The 13,244-nt window shown below is 40.9% G+C and overlaps 1 protein-coding gene across 1 annotated transcript in view; it reads right to left on the bottom strand.

The window, feature by feature from the left end:
- The window catches only part of TMTC1 (transmembrane O-mannosyltransferase targeting cadherins 1), a 241,159-nt gene that overhangs the window by 25,702 nt on the left and 202,213 nt on the right, over window positions 1-13,244 (bottom strand). The window contains exon 13 of the mRNA XM_045829232.1: window positions 6,186-6,294. Within this exon, the coding sequence (XP_045685188.1) occupies window positions 6,186-6,294 (109 nt within the window). The remainder of the gene's footprint in view (window positions 1-6,185; window positions 6,295-13,244) is intronic.

Genomic DNA, 13,244 nt, shown 5'->3' with positions numbered 1-13,244 from the left:
ACAAAAAAAATACATTTAAAAGACCTGCAGGATGTTAAGAAATGAAATATTTATTGTTTCCAGATATGTTACAGGTGAAAGAAATATTTTTCTGATTTTGCACACTTTCCACTACATGTTCATACTACTCCTGGAACGGGCACCAGTGTTGAAGCTGCTCTCCTGGCCTCCCTTCCTCAAATCTGCTGCTCCCTGGCTTCCCCACAGCTGCTAGTGGCTCTGTCGGTCTTCTCAGCCCTTCAGGCACTCTGCACCTGAGTTCTTAACTTTCTGTTTTTCTTTTCCTTTCATCCTTCACATGCAGATAGTCTCTCAGGACAGAGGAAATCTATTCCCCCAGCACTGTTTATCCATTCCTGTGCTTTATCCCTGAAACAAGGCTCTCAGCTACTCATGCCAGAATGCATTTAAAGCCTCCTCCAAAATACCTCCCATATTTCCACAGGATTTTCCTCTTCACATCTTTTAAAACCCACCCGTCATACATTTAACCTTTGCTTTCTATTACATATCAATGTCAAACTTGGGCTTCAGTATGTTCTATCATATAATGTCTTTTCAAGCTCTTCCTCCTTTTTTCAAATGTCCCCTTTTCAGATGCTCCACTCTGCCCTGATTTACTTACCACCTTCAGATTGCAAAAGAGTAAGAAACACAATACTAGTCACGGAAAACCCCTAGAAGGTCTTATTATGTACACTCATGGTTTTATTAGCAGGATAGGAAATGGTGTCAACAGACAGCAGCATGCTCACAGTAAGAGCAGGGCACTGCCAAATAGTCCTTCCTTCCCTCCTTCCTTCCTACCTACCTACCTACCTACCTACCTATGGAGTTACAACCTTAGATGCGGGGGTGGGGGAAGATTTCAGAAGGAATCTAACAAAATCTCTTACAACACCTTTGTGGCCAAGAGTATTGGGGGGACCCCAAAAAGCAGAATTATCTTCTGGAGGGCAGGCCCCTTGTAGTATAAGCTCCCTCCACTAGGTGAGTGTTCTAGGAACCCATCTGTATACCAGCTGGTGTTGTTGTGAGACTGCTTTTGGCTTCAGTGAATTTTTTTTGAAGACTCTTTCGTGTTTGTCAGTTTCACGATGGGTGATTTATGAGCACACCTGCCCACACCGCACTGAGTGTTCAGCAGTTTTTGGCCAAACACAGCATAACCTCCATGCCCCACCTTCCCTTTTCACCCGATCTTGCCCCGAGTGACTTTTTTTGTTTGTTTCCCTGGATGAAAAAAGTCCTCAAGGTGAAATGTTTTGCTGATGTGGAAGAGTTAAACAAAAAACAGTAGCTGCACTAAAAGCCATCAAAATCGATGAGTTCAAAAACTGTTTCGAGCAGTGGAAAAAAGTCTTAGTAGGTGTATTGCATCATATGGAAACTACTTTGAAGGTGACTAAAGTTTAAACATATAAGAATAACTACACATTTTTTATAAATAAATTCTGGGTTTTTGAGGGCCCCCGTTGTATAATTCAACAAATTAACCAAAAGTTGAATAACTGTACCTAGAATCTTGGGTAAAATAGAGGTCAACCTGGAGAGAAAATTCTACAGCCACAACTTGGGGTTCTGCTGTGACCCAAGCAACACCATTTACTAACACTGTAAAGAAATAACTAGAAGCTATTCTTACTCAATTTGCCAACTGAAACAGCTGGAAAGGGTAGTTAATACAATGAATGGCATAAAAAATAAATAAAAAGTCCTGAAATTTTAGGCTGATATAAAGAAGTGGAGATAAAATACAGGTAAAGATGAATTCTTTCATCCAGGGTATAAAAACTTGCCTGCAAATTGGGTGAGACCTAGATTAACAATCCTCCACTTTCTTAGGATTTTCAGTTGATTGGATCTCCAATCTGAGCCAGGTTATCGTGTGGATGCTAAACAACTAACAGTACTCATTTTAGGGTGTGAAATAACAGGTACACAGGATCGCAAGACAGGGAAGTAAGTATTTCTATTCCACCATGAGCTTATGAACTAGTTGGAGAAGCCACTTCAATTTGGGGGCCACATTGTCATAGAGAAAATAGGTAATCCAGAGGTTAGGCAAAGCAACATGACTGGAGGGAAGTATTTGGAAACCAGGATAAATGAAAAACAAGTTTAAAGAAGAGGGGCTATCTGAGAGAAGAGATGATTAAAGACGTGACAAGACGACTGTGCTCAACAAGCTCTCTGTTGCACTGGGCCCAAAGGGAGCAAATGACAGAACAGGTGGTTTCAGTTCCACGTAGAAAAGTTTTTTAACATTAGATCGGCCCCAACCATGGTAAGCATGGGTTGTCCATGTGCAAAGGTGGCCCTGGTAGGTGAGCTAGAAGGGAGGGTTTCACAAGTGTGTCTCAGACTGGCCAAGGTCTGCACATTGCTTTCATATACCTGGGTGTTTGAAATTGTGGAATGCTGTTAAATAAGGTTGTGCCAGTTTCCCTCCACACACAAAGGATTCATTTTGCTTCCAAAGAATGTGAAGCTAGGTGGATTTTCCTCTAACAGTTTTTCTGTGCCTTGCTTGTATATCTGAGGCATTCTTTTTATTGCTAAAGAATTCAAAACATGAAGACAAGATGTTAAAAGAGAGGGAAGGCAATCCTGGGTTATATCACTCGGCCCCTCTGTCTCTTTGATGTTCAAGTCCACTGCCTGGAGGAGCAGCACAGACAGTCTTTCCATCTTCCAATTATGCTCTTAGATCTCACAGCATTCTACATCTGAAGCCAGAATAGGAAAGACTGGCGAAAGAAGTGGCCTTTGTATGTAAGAAGAGATCATGGCCATAGTCATAACTGTTTTTCATAAAAAGTCCTCACAACTTCAACTATGAGATATGCAATAACGTTACATCACCTTGCCATTGTGATTCTCAAAAAATAAATCTATTAAACAATTGATTTAAATAAAGCATTTCACACTTATTAAACATAAATGACGAAAAAGTGTATGCCATCCTTTTTAGTCATTACCACCTATAAAATTTGTTAATAGTAAGATACTGCAGAATGGACTGAAATAAATTTCAAGGTCATTAAACATCTCTATCATTTTAAAAATAGTAATTTTTTAATGAACTTAGAGTTCATCAATTTGGAAAAAGAATACAATGGAAACTTTCAGATATTTATTATAGCAAATCACTTTTCACATATTAACATATTAAAACTGTATTTGTATAGAAACAATAGTACTAATTACATTGGAGCCTTAAGCTATTCATTAGCACGTAATTGATGTTAAACAAGATTGTTTTAGACACCCTAAAATATTAGAGGCTTAAGAGACAGTGAGGATAATTTACAGTATTTATCAATATTCAGGTTTGGAAACTGAGTCACAGAGGGGTGAAGTACTGCCCACCCAAGTCTGAGCAGTTGGTTACCATGAAGTGAGGTCTAGGACCAGGTGCCCCCCGTTCACTGTCAAATGCTTGTAGTAGCACAGCATGGAGTAACTGAGTCCCAAAGTAACCGAAGTTAAGACATGCTGTCTGAATGCCTGCCTTACACAGTAAACTCTTTTGAGCCCTAGTGAAGGAATATGTATACAGAAAAGAAACTGCTTTTATTTAAAAACAAACAAACAAACTTGTAGTCTTGCAAGGAAAATAAACCTGGGAAACTAAGTCATAGTTCTATTATAAAATTGTTATAAGTTAAGATATCAATCTAAGAAATTAAAGTATATGATTTAGTTGATATGTGTTTCCTAAAAAGTTATAGGAGCTTCAAGAACATTGAACTCACCATGAGATGGGAAGGTGGAAGAATGTTGAGAAGGGAAGTGGAAGCTGACTTGGACTTTGAAAAACAGGGAGGTTGTGGAGGGAGAGAAAGGAAGGATGGCATTACAGAAAGATGGAACCGTGTGATTATCTGTAAAGAGCACCGCCAGAACAGCGTCCTGTGGTGTTACTAGTACTATTAGATAAGTGATATTGTCATTTATCTGAAGGGTCATTTCCACCAAGAAGAGAAATTTAACAGTTACTATTTGTCCTGGTGAGTTGTGAAAAAAAGATGAATGGGAACTATTAATACAATGCCTTATTTATGTATTTACTTACTTATACCTCATTATTTCACAAAGAAATTGAGGCAGCTTTCAAAAATATAGAACATAAACTGAATAAAAATTATTAAGGAAAATGATCATAAACCCAAGATTAAAAGCAGCACTCACAGAGAAGCAGATTGTATAGTCTAGATTGGCTGTTAGTCAGAGGAGGGGCTTAGGGCGGATGGAAATAGATTTAATCTTTCCAGGATTTGCAAGATTTTTCATGCATTAGATTAAAAATGAAATGCAAACCTTGTAATTCAAAAGCCTAGCCTTTCCTAATATTGAAACGTGAGAGAAATTTCTCCCTGAAGACATCATAAAGAAGTCATCGATTGATGTAGGAGGTGCTGGCCTCACCCCCACCCCTGACCCCACGAATGAAGTGACTAATTTCACACGGCTATTCCTCAGTGCAGGACAAAAGCATCATGCAGAGGCATGACTCAGCTACAAAACAGGGTGGCCCACAGGCCCAGCCTTCCTTGTCACATAAGGGTAAATTTAGAGTGTGTGCTGGATTGGAGGGATGCGCTCCATGTTCTTCAGTTCATATTGATACATGTATTTACTCAATATTTATTGATTGCATGCCATGTGCAGGCGTGGAGATATAGACATGAATAAAAACAGGCAGCCATTCTCATGGAGTTAAGTATTCTAGTGGTGGGAGAAGGATCACAGGCAAATAAATGTATGAGAGATGGTGGGAAAGGATATGTGGAAAAGTAAGACAAGGTAAGGTGATAGAGAACATGGTGGGCAGTGTGAGATTCATATTTAGAAAGGGTAGTCACACACCAGCTCTCTGATATGGTAATATCTGGGCTAAAACCAGCAGGATACGAGGAAGGAAACACTGAGATGTCGGGGGGGGGGGGAAGTATTGCATGCAAGGGGAAGAATTTGTACAAAGGCCCTAAGTGAGGAGCATGCTTTGCGCATCTGAGTAGCTGGAAGATGGCCAGTTGAGCATCAGCAGGGAGAGGGTCTTCTGAAAATAAAGGATGCTGAATGAGGTGAGAGAAGGGAGTAATGATGGAGTCCATCATTTCTTCAGAAAACCCCTACTGTGTCTGTTTCAGCACAAGCCAAAGGCAGCTGAGGTCTGCCAGTGGATACCATAGAACACGACCATCATCATTTTAGCACAAATATTGAGCTAAAACCGGCATTAAAATCACCCACTAGAGACACGGGCTTTTGTCTAAAGCCACTTACATTACACATAGACTATTAGAGCGAGACAACTACACTTATCATTTCTGACACGTAAATATCCATAGAATGTCTTAATTTTGTATCCTGGTGAAACCTCCAAAGTTTTTCAAATGCAAATTGCATCCCTAGGTACCTGACATGCACTACCAAGTCGTCCATTACATTTAAGCCAGCTGAGTGGTGCAGGGCATCTCTCAAGGGTGTTCTGCTTGATTTTAAACACAATCTGGCAATTGTATGAGAGCAGAACCTACCATATCGAGGGCACTTACGTGTGTCAACAAACTGCCATCAATTTGGAGAAGACAGCTTACTTTTGTGTCCCCATAGCAGGGGCAGGCATCCAGCACACTGACAAGCGGTACCAAATCAGTTAGACACAAGTGGAAAGAAGGAGGGGAATCAAAATATTCCTTTATTTTATACCAAGAGAAATGTTGTCTCAGGAGCCTGTCCTATAAGCCTTTGTGATCTTCTAACAGATATTAAGACACTGGGTCTATAAGAGGATTGATAATTGGTTCCATATTAAGTTTAGAGATCTCAGTACCTTAACGATCCCCCCAGAAAAATGTGGTAAGTAAAATAGTAATAAAGCCAGCAAGTACCATGTGTTGTTTGTCACAGATTTTGTCCCAAAGTGACAGAGAATATATCAAAGGCCTATAATGAACCATTTTAGTCTAAAGATCACCTTGCACCACACAGAATATATTAGAGTGAGAATACTATGCTTGTAATTTCTGTCAAGAAGAAAACTGACATAGGGGTTAGGTGTCCAGTGTAAGTTTATAAACTGAACCATGAGTATCAAAACCTGTGTAATATTAATTTATTCATTCAACAGTAAAATTAAAAAAAAATATTATGTGAAATTAAATGGAAACCATCACCTGCTCAGCCAGTAATGAAGCTAAGCTTGAATAAGCATCTGCAAACTCTGGACCATATTTAATGGAATCCTTCAGTAAAGTGATAGCCTCTTCTTTTTTCTCCTGGGACCTATAGATTATAAGAGGGGGGGAAAAACATCTTTTAATAAAACTTTGTTTTGATCATCTGATTAGGCTTTAAGATCTATTTGTTTTAGCCAAGAGTAACTGATCCACTCTGCAAATGAGCTGCAAATGAATTGGTTTTATTGCAAATGAATTGAACTACACTGTCTCAAGGCGTTAACAGTTTTGGCCTCTGAATTCTCAGGGGAAAGACATGTTAAGGCATAAATGATGCTGCAGGTCATTCACTAATTTTTCTGCCTTCACTTCCTATTATGCACTTTTGGGGAGTTTTATTGAATATCTTTCAAGTTTGTTAGCCAGAAAGTTAGACAGCCTCTCAGAGCAGCAACTTTGTGGCAAGTTGGGTGAGCAGCTGGGTGGCGTAGGAGCCAGGCGCTGGGCTGTGGAAGATGATATGAGCCCTGGGCAATGCACCGCCCCTCCGTGGGGCGGAGCCCCGTGCAGCGGCTGGCCGAGCAGCCCTTAAACGACAAGCCAGCCAGCCTGCCCACATTAGTCTTTGTTTTTATAACTGAGAGATATACATTTTAAACATAACTTATGACATTAGAAAATACTGTGACCACCAGCTTGCAAACAACGATCAGCTCTTTTACCATCATATTTTTACTATGACTTGAGGCTGGGTCTGTTGTTTTTCATTTCAATCTTCTCCCAGTGATTATGCCTTTGGTTCTAAGAGTACCCAAGGCCCCAGAGTCATTACCACTATATTGGGTGACAGCTCCCTTTCCTCTTAGTGCCATGAGGAAACCCTGGGTCATTCTCCTAGTATCACAATCTTTGACGCTGAAAATAGCTGCTGGCAATGATTGACTTTGCTACTTGTATAACTCCACAAACTCTGATCATTTGCTAAGTGCTAGATATTGTAAATGGCAAAAGAAGTGGAATGAGGAACTATTGGGCACACAGCCAAGGGAGCCCCATCTTTACCAGCCACCAGTGCTGAATCGTGTGCTTCCATTCTTACTATTTAGAATCAACAATCATTTACTCAGCAATGAATATCTACCATATGCTCTGGTAAGTTTTCATGTAATGTCATTAATTTAATTCTCATGACCATCTCATGTAGCAGGTATTATTCTCTTATACTCATGTTCTCTAATGAGAAAATTTGGATTCAGAAAAGTCAAGTGACTCATCATATTCACATAATCCATCTTCTGAGTCAAGAGCCAGCGCTCCTCTAGCACACCATGTCTGCTCATTCTAACTACCGATTTACCTCCGGTGACCTTGCTGCTCCAAGTGCGATTCATGGACCAGTGTCATCGACATCACCTAGGAGCTTGTGAAAGACGCACAGTCTCAGGCCCTAAACAGACCCATCGAACCACAGCCTGCATGTTAAAAAGACTCTCAGGTAATCTGTGCACATGCTGAGATTGCGGTATAATTGCTCCATGAATTATTAAAAGTGGTTGAAAGTAGCTCCTGCTACAGAAACCCCTCAGGCTTCAGTCTCTGCAGGATAAAGATCTGCAGAGGGAAAACTAATATTGACTCCCATGCCTGAGTTCCAAGTGTTAGAAGCAGCCTATTACAAGGTGATTTTACTTGGAAGATAGCCTTTTATCACAGAGCTTGGGGAAAAAAAAGTGTTTCTGGTGCATACCTTGCATTTAGCTATTTAATGTAGCAAACATTTATCATTGTCTTTTACGTGTTAGCTGTTTCCTGAAGAAGGTGGCTATCTGTGCTGTCCTCTCCTCTTTGGGGTCTAGCTGACTCCTATTGGTCTCCTCTCCACGCACAGTCCTGCCCTGGCATTAAAGTGCAACCCCTGTGTCCCTAAGTAGATCGTCCTTGGGATGTGGCTTTAAAGTTGCATGGTTATAAAACATTTGCATTACAGCTCTCTTGGCGCTGCTTTCATGTCGATTCATTCATTTCAGTCAACACATTTAAAGAGGGCCTGGAAGATTCTGTGGAGGTCACTGAGTTTACATACTCTCGAGTTTCTATTCTAAAATATTTCTTGAAGTATTTCTTGATTGGCACATATTTTTAAATAAAAACTTCTTTTTTTAACACTGGTAATTTTACTATTGGTTTCATGGTTAGCAGGGCTCTTCCTCTGAGGATTTTGTAAATCTTTATTAACATTAATTTGGAAATTTGCTCCAAATCCAATGGAAAATATGGATTTAGGAAATTAAGGCTGAAAAGTAAGTGCCTCAGGATGTAATTTAGCTTGGATATTCTTCAAAATTAGCAGGAAAAAAACAACCATTTGATTGTCAAATTTTCAATCCAAATGGCAACTTAAACCTTTTATGTATGAACTCAGTGAGATCAGTTAGCTCTTAAAATAGTCCATGATCATTGGTGAGACATAGTGAAAAACTTAGCATCAAAGTTATGTATAGGGAACTTGAATTCTTTATGAAAACTGTATTTCTATGAATCTCTGAAGGGACAGACTGGCACACTTTCAGAAAACCACAGTATCTCACAATTTCGTTTAGTGTGAACATTGCAATATGTAAATACATGGGCCATTTCCTCTTGGCTTTGCATCCTCAGTGGCTCTACTTCCCCATGAGAGCCTTTGAGAGTCGGTCATCAGACACCGAGGGGCACATGCCATCTTAACCGGCTGTTATAAAAACTTTTTAATGAAAGCCCTCAAAATTAATATGTGATAATTTTGTTGTTTTTGTTTCCGAAAGGGAAACAAATAGTAGGTATGTTAACTTAGAGGGAAATAGAAGACCTATTTCTTCTGTGGTCTGTGTTTGCTCACCCTTTGGTGGGAGTTTATGAAATAGGTGTGGATTTGACACAGTAACTTATAGCAGATAATTCACCTAAATGGAACCTTCCTTGGTCACCTGGTCATGCAATTACCACATGAGAACTTAGCTTCACTTCAACCTGTTTCTGAAGAGCATCCCTTTCATATCTACATTATGGCCCATGTCCTTCTGATAATTAGCTCATATAAAAAACAAACAAACAGGGGCAATACTCCTACAGTCCTACTAGATTATTGCAATCTGGAGCACACCTTACTTTGTTCTGCTTGCTAACATACCTGAGTTGGTACCCTCAGTTTGCAACCTGTTTCCAGTTCCCTCTCTCTTCTCCTTTCATGACATATAGACAACTGCAACCAACATTTGTTTTCCTAGAGCATCCACCCATTTCCTTACATAAACGTCTTCACCAATGCCCTACTACCTACAGACTCTTAGTTTCACACCTTCTATGTCACGGTTCTGACCACTGTTTAAACATACCCAGGTGTCCACTAGTCCAGCTGGACTGGGTGGCCTTTGACACCTATTCCCCAGAACTTGAGATCTCCTACTCCTTCTCTGCCCTCGCTGTCCCTTAAAACCACTTGGGGTGCTTTTCAAAAGAACTTGGTGTTATGAGGTTGGGCCTCCTCATGGGAAGCTCTCTGCAGGAATGTGGCAGCCATCCGGATCTGAGAACTGTGGGTATAGTCTAACCTCCTTGGTTTATAGTAGTGGAAACAGAGACTCGGGGGCCTCAGTGATCTGCTCTGGTCCCAAGCAAAAAGGAAGGCCGCACCCAGGTCTGGTGCCTCTCAGCCCAGCACTCCTGCCTGTACCTCACAGGCGGCTTTCTCCTCCTGCCCGCGCAACTTCTGCTCCCTGGGAGCCTTCCCTGACTTCACCAGCTCACAGCATGATCCCCTCCTCAGGGCTCCTAAACATGTAACAAAGTCAGCAACCACATATATGCTCCCTCTTTTATATTTTGGTTTTCTTTTTTCAACGAAGAACAAAACAAACAAAACATAACAAAAAAGGTGGCAGGGGATTCCCTGTTAGGAGCCCTGTTACGGCCTCTGAAGCGGCGACTGCTCTCTGCCTTCCTGCTCTGCATTCTAAGGAGTAACTGGGCCCCACCTTACTTTTCTTCTGGGCTCAGCACGTGAAGGGCTCCCAGCGTGGCCTCCCACAGAAGGGTGCAGGCTTGTGTATGAGTGAAGGGGTCGAGCAGACAGGTCTTTCAAACTGCGTTTCCCATTGCTGAACATTTTACTCCCCACGAAGGAGAGAGTGATTCTTTTGCATTATTTATTTTAATTCCCATTAAGCAGTATGAATTAGGTAGAATTACCTTCATTTTAAGTACTAGTGACCACAACCCCAACAACAATAAAAAACACTGAGATTGGGAGAGATGGAGTGATTTTCCCACGGCACACAGCTACTCTAACAGCAGGACTCTGTGGTTTGGAACTTCAAACACAGCACACCCATCCACAGACCACAGTCCGCACTTCTGTCTCCACTCTCCTAAATGTTACGCATCGTGTCTGTGAGCAGTGCCAGGTTTTAAGTGCCTTCATACACAGGACCCATGTCTTATTCACGTTGCTTACTTCTTTTATCCCAGCGATCTGCCCAAGGTGGAAATTCAGTAAGTTTACCACTGTGATCTGCACAGAGTAGAAATTCAATAATTGCTAAATTACTTTTTAAAAACCATGGTTTTTCTACTTTCTGTATCTTAGATCTTTGCAAATCTCTTTTAAGTTTTCCGATATTCTAATAAAAATTTGACAGAGGATAATACGATCCATTTTATACCTCTGTTTCTATACCTCTTCAATATTATAGAAGTGATCCTAAGGCAGGCAGAAGCACCCAATGCTTGGAATCATAAAAAAAATGACAAGTTTAGTTTCCATTTTATGAACCCTTCTATCTTACCAGGCACCGCTAAGCAGCTTCTCTACCCTGAGTCTGCACAGTGCTTAAAAGCACAGACTGAAAAACCAGGGCTGGGTTTGGGCTCTGCTCCTACCGTTTACTAGCTGTGATTCCTCAGGCAAATTATCTGACCTCCTTGTGTTTCGGGGTCACAGTAGGTATGATGTATGTTTTGGTTTTTATTAGTTTATTTAATGTTTCTAAAAATCACCCATTAAAATCAACCTCTCTCTTCTTTTTAAATTAAAATTTAAAATAAAGCAGAATGTGGTGTTTTTGAAATTCCCTCAAAAGTAATATACTTCCACTTTTTATACCATTCCCCCCCAAATTTAACTTAGACATCAGAGTGATTTTTCTCCAGTGTCTGATATCACAGTGGATTTTTAGTGTAATGATCATCATTAAATACACAAATAAACAGCGCTGTACTAAATATGAAATAGCACCAGTAACAAACAGAGGCTTTACCCCTGGAAACCTCATTCTAAGGCAAACTTCGAGTTGAGAAAGTGTAAATGCCAGACCCATAGGTCAGAATCCACTCAGCTGAAGGCGAGGCCACCGGAAGGCATGGGTCTTCACTTCTAAGGGTGATAGAACCTTGGTAAAGATGAATGTTTAGGCATGAAAGAATCAGAAGCAATTTTGAACCTCTTTTGTAGCCCCACCAGGAAAGCTTCCTAGAAAAGAACATTGTAAGTAGCTATTTCCAAGTAAAAACATATAGTAAGAAAAGCAGGAAATTTCAAAATGATACCATGAAATTCCTTAATCACAGGAATTACCTATGTATTCTCACGGTACAGACCAGCCCTGGGCCAGCATTAGACAGCATTAAAACTTCCTAATGCATTTGTTTTGGCTCTACAATAGGCTACCTAGGAAAACCAGAAGTCCGTTGCTGTAAACCCCATCTACGTAGAGCTGCTTTGTTAACCACTCACAGTGAATCGACCTGTCAATTAAAAAGGGTGAAATGTGAAAGTAACATTTGCCTCTGAAGGGACCAAGCATGTAATTTAGGTAACTGAGTCCACAGGTGACCTCTCTGAATTCAGTAGAAAAAGCTTGAACTAAGGAACCCATACTTGGCGGACAAACTGGTAAGGTCGGCCGCAGCACATAACCCATAAAACTCGCCTTGGGCGCACTTCCAGGTTGGGATCACAGGAAGGCACACGGGTTCCTCTGGAAACTCATGTCACACTGAGGGTACTGAGGACCGTCAGATCTTCCGTTAGGGGCTGCAGCTGGCATGGATGGAATTATGAGGGACACTTGGACAGGTGAGAGTAAAACCACTCCAGGGTTAAAGTAATATTTCTTGCCTCTCAACATCCTGAATCTCCTTATCTGCCAAACAAGTCAACTGATGACTGATAACCCTCTAGGACCCAAAATATTCTGTCTTCCCTTGTCCCTTAGGTCAGTAGTTCTCAAATCTTAGTGCTTAAAAATCAGTAAGTGTTTGGTAAAGTGCAAGATCCCTCTAAGATTCGGTAGGGCTGGGGTAGGGCCAGGAATCAGTATTCTTAATAACCCCCTCAGGTGATTCTGTTGAGGGTGGTTTTCAGCCTATGCTTTAAGAAAGTCTTCCCTGTGTTGTGATTGCTGGGGTGGAGGGGGGAATAAGGGGACTAAATGGTAATGGAAAAAATGTAATAAGGATTATATATTTTAATGTTGAAAAAATAAAAATAAATAGAAAAGAAAGTCTTCCCTGGTTACTATGTGGGATTGCCCGATCAATTGATCCTTGATGTAAGGCTAAATGTAACAGGACTAAGGAAGCTTTAAAAAAGCAGAAAGAAGACTTTCTGGGACAATCTGAGCCAAAGAGAAAGGTCACAAGGGCCAGCTGATTTGCCCAGGTGATCGATACCTCTGGATGCCCGGTGATGTGGGCAGGCTGGGGGTGGAGGGGTGCAGAGGGAGACACTGCAATTGGAGGAGGCGGTTTTCCCCTCCAGAGAAGCTCTGTGGTGAGTGTCCTCTATTTTGCATCCAAGTCCTAGCTCCTGTGTTATCCACATGGTCATCATACATAAATAAAAAGCTCCTAGTATTCTGTAAGCAAAATTCCACTCTCTTAAGTTTCCCCCAGGAACTTCCAAAAGGCTAAAATTCCTGAGATGGGGTTCCTGGAACCAATAACACCTTCAACATTGATTTCATAAGAGAAACATCAAGTAGAAATGCGATCTTGTTCATAATGTGCAAATCTTGCCAT

The sequence above is a fragment of the Phyllostomus hastatus genome, unplaced genomic scaffold (genome assembly GCF_019186645.2).
Source record: "Phyllostomus hastatus isolate PE091 unplaced genomic scaffold, TTU_PhHast_1.1 phas_scaffold_93, whole genome shotgun sequence".
In the NCBI taxonomy this organism is placed as follows: domain Eukaryota; kingdom Metazoa; phylum Chordata; class Mammalia; order Chiroptera; family Phyllostomidae; genus Phyllostomus; species Phyllostomus hastatus.
The sequence above is the reverse complement of the archived record's forward strand: the minus strand, read 5'-3'. Positions and strand labels throughout refer to the sequence as shown.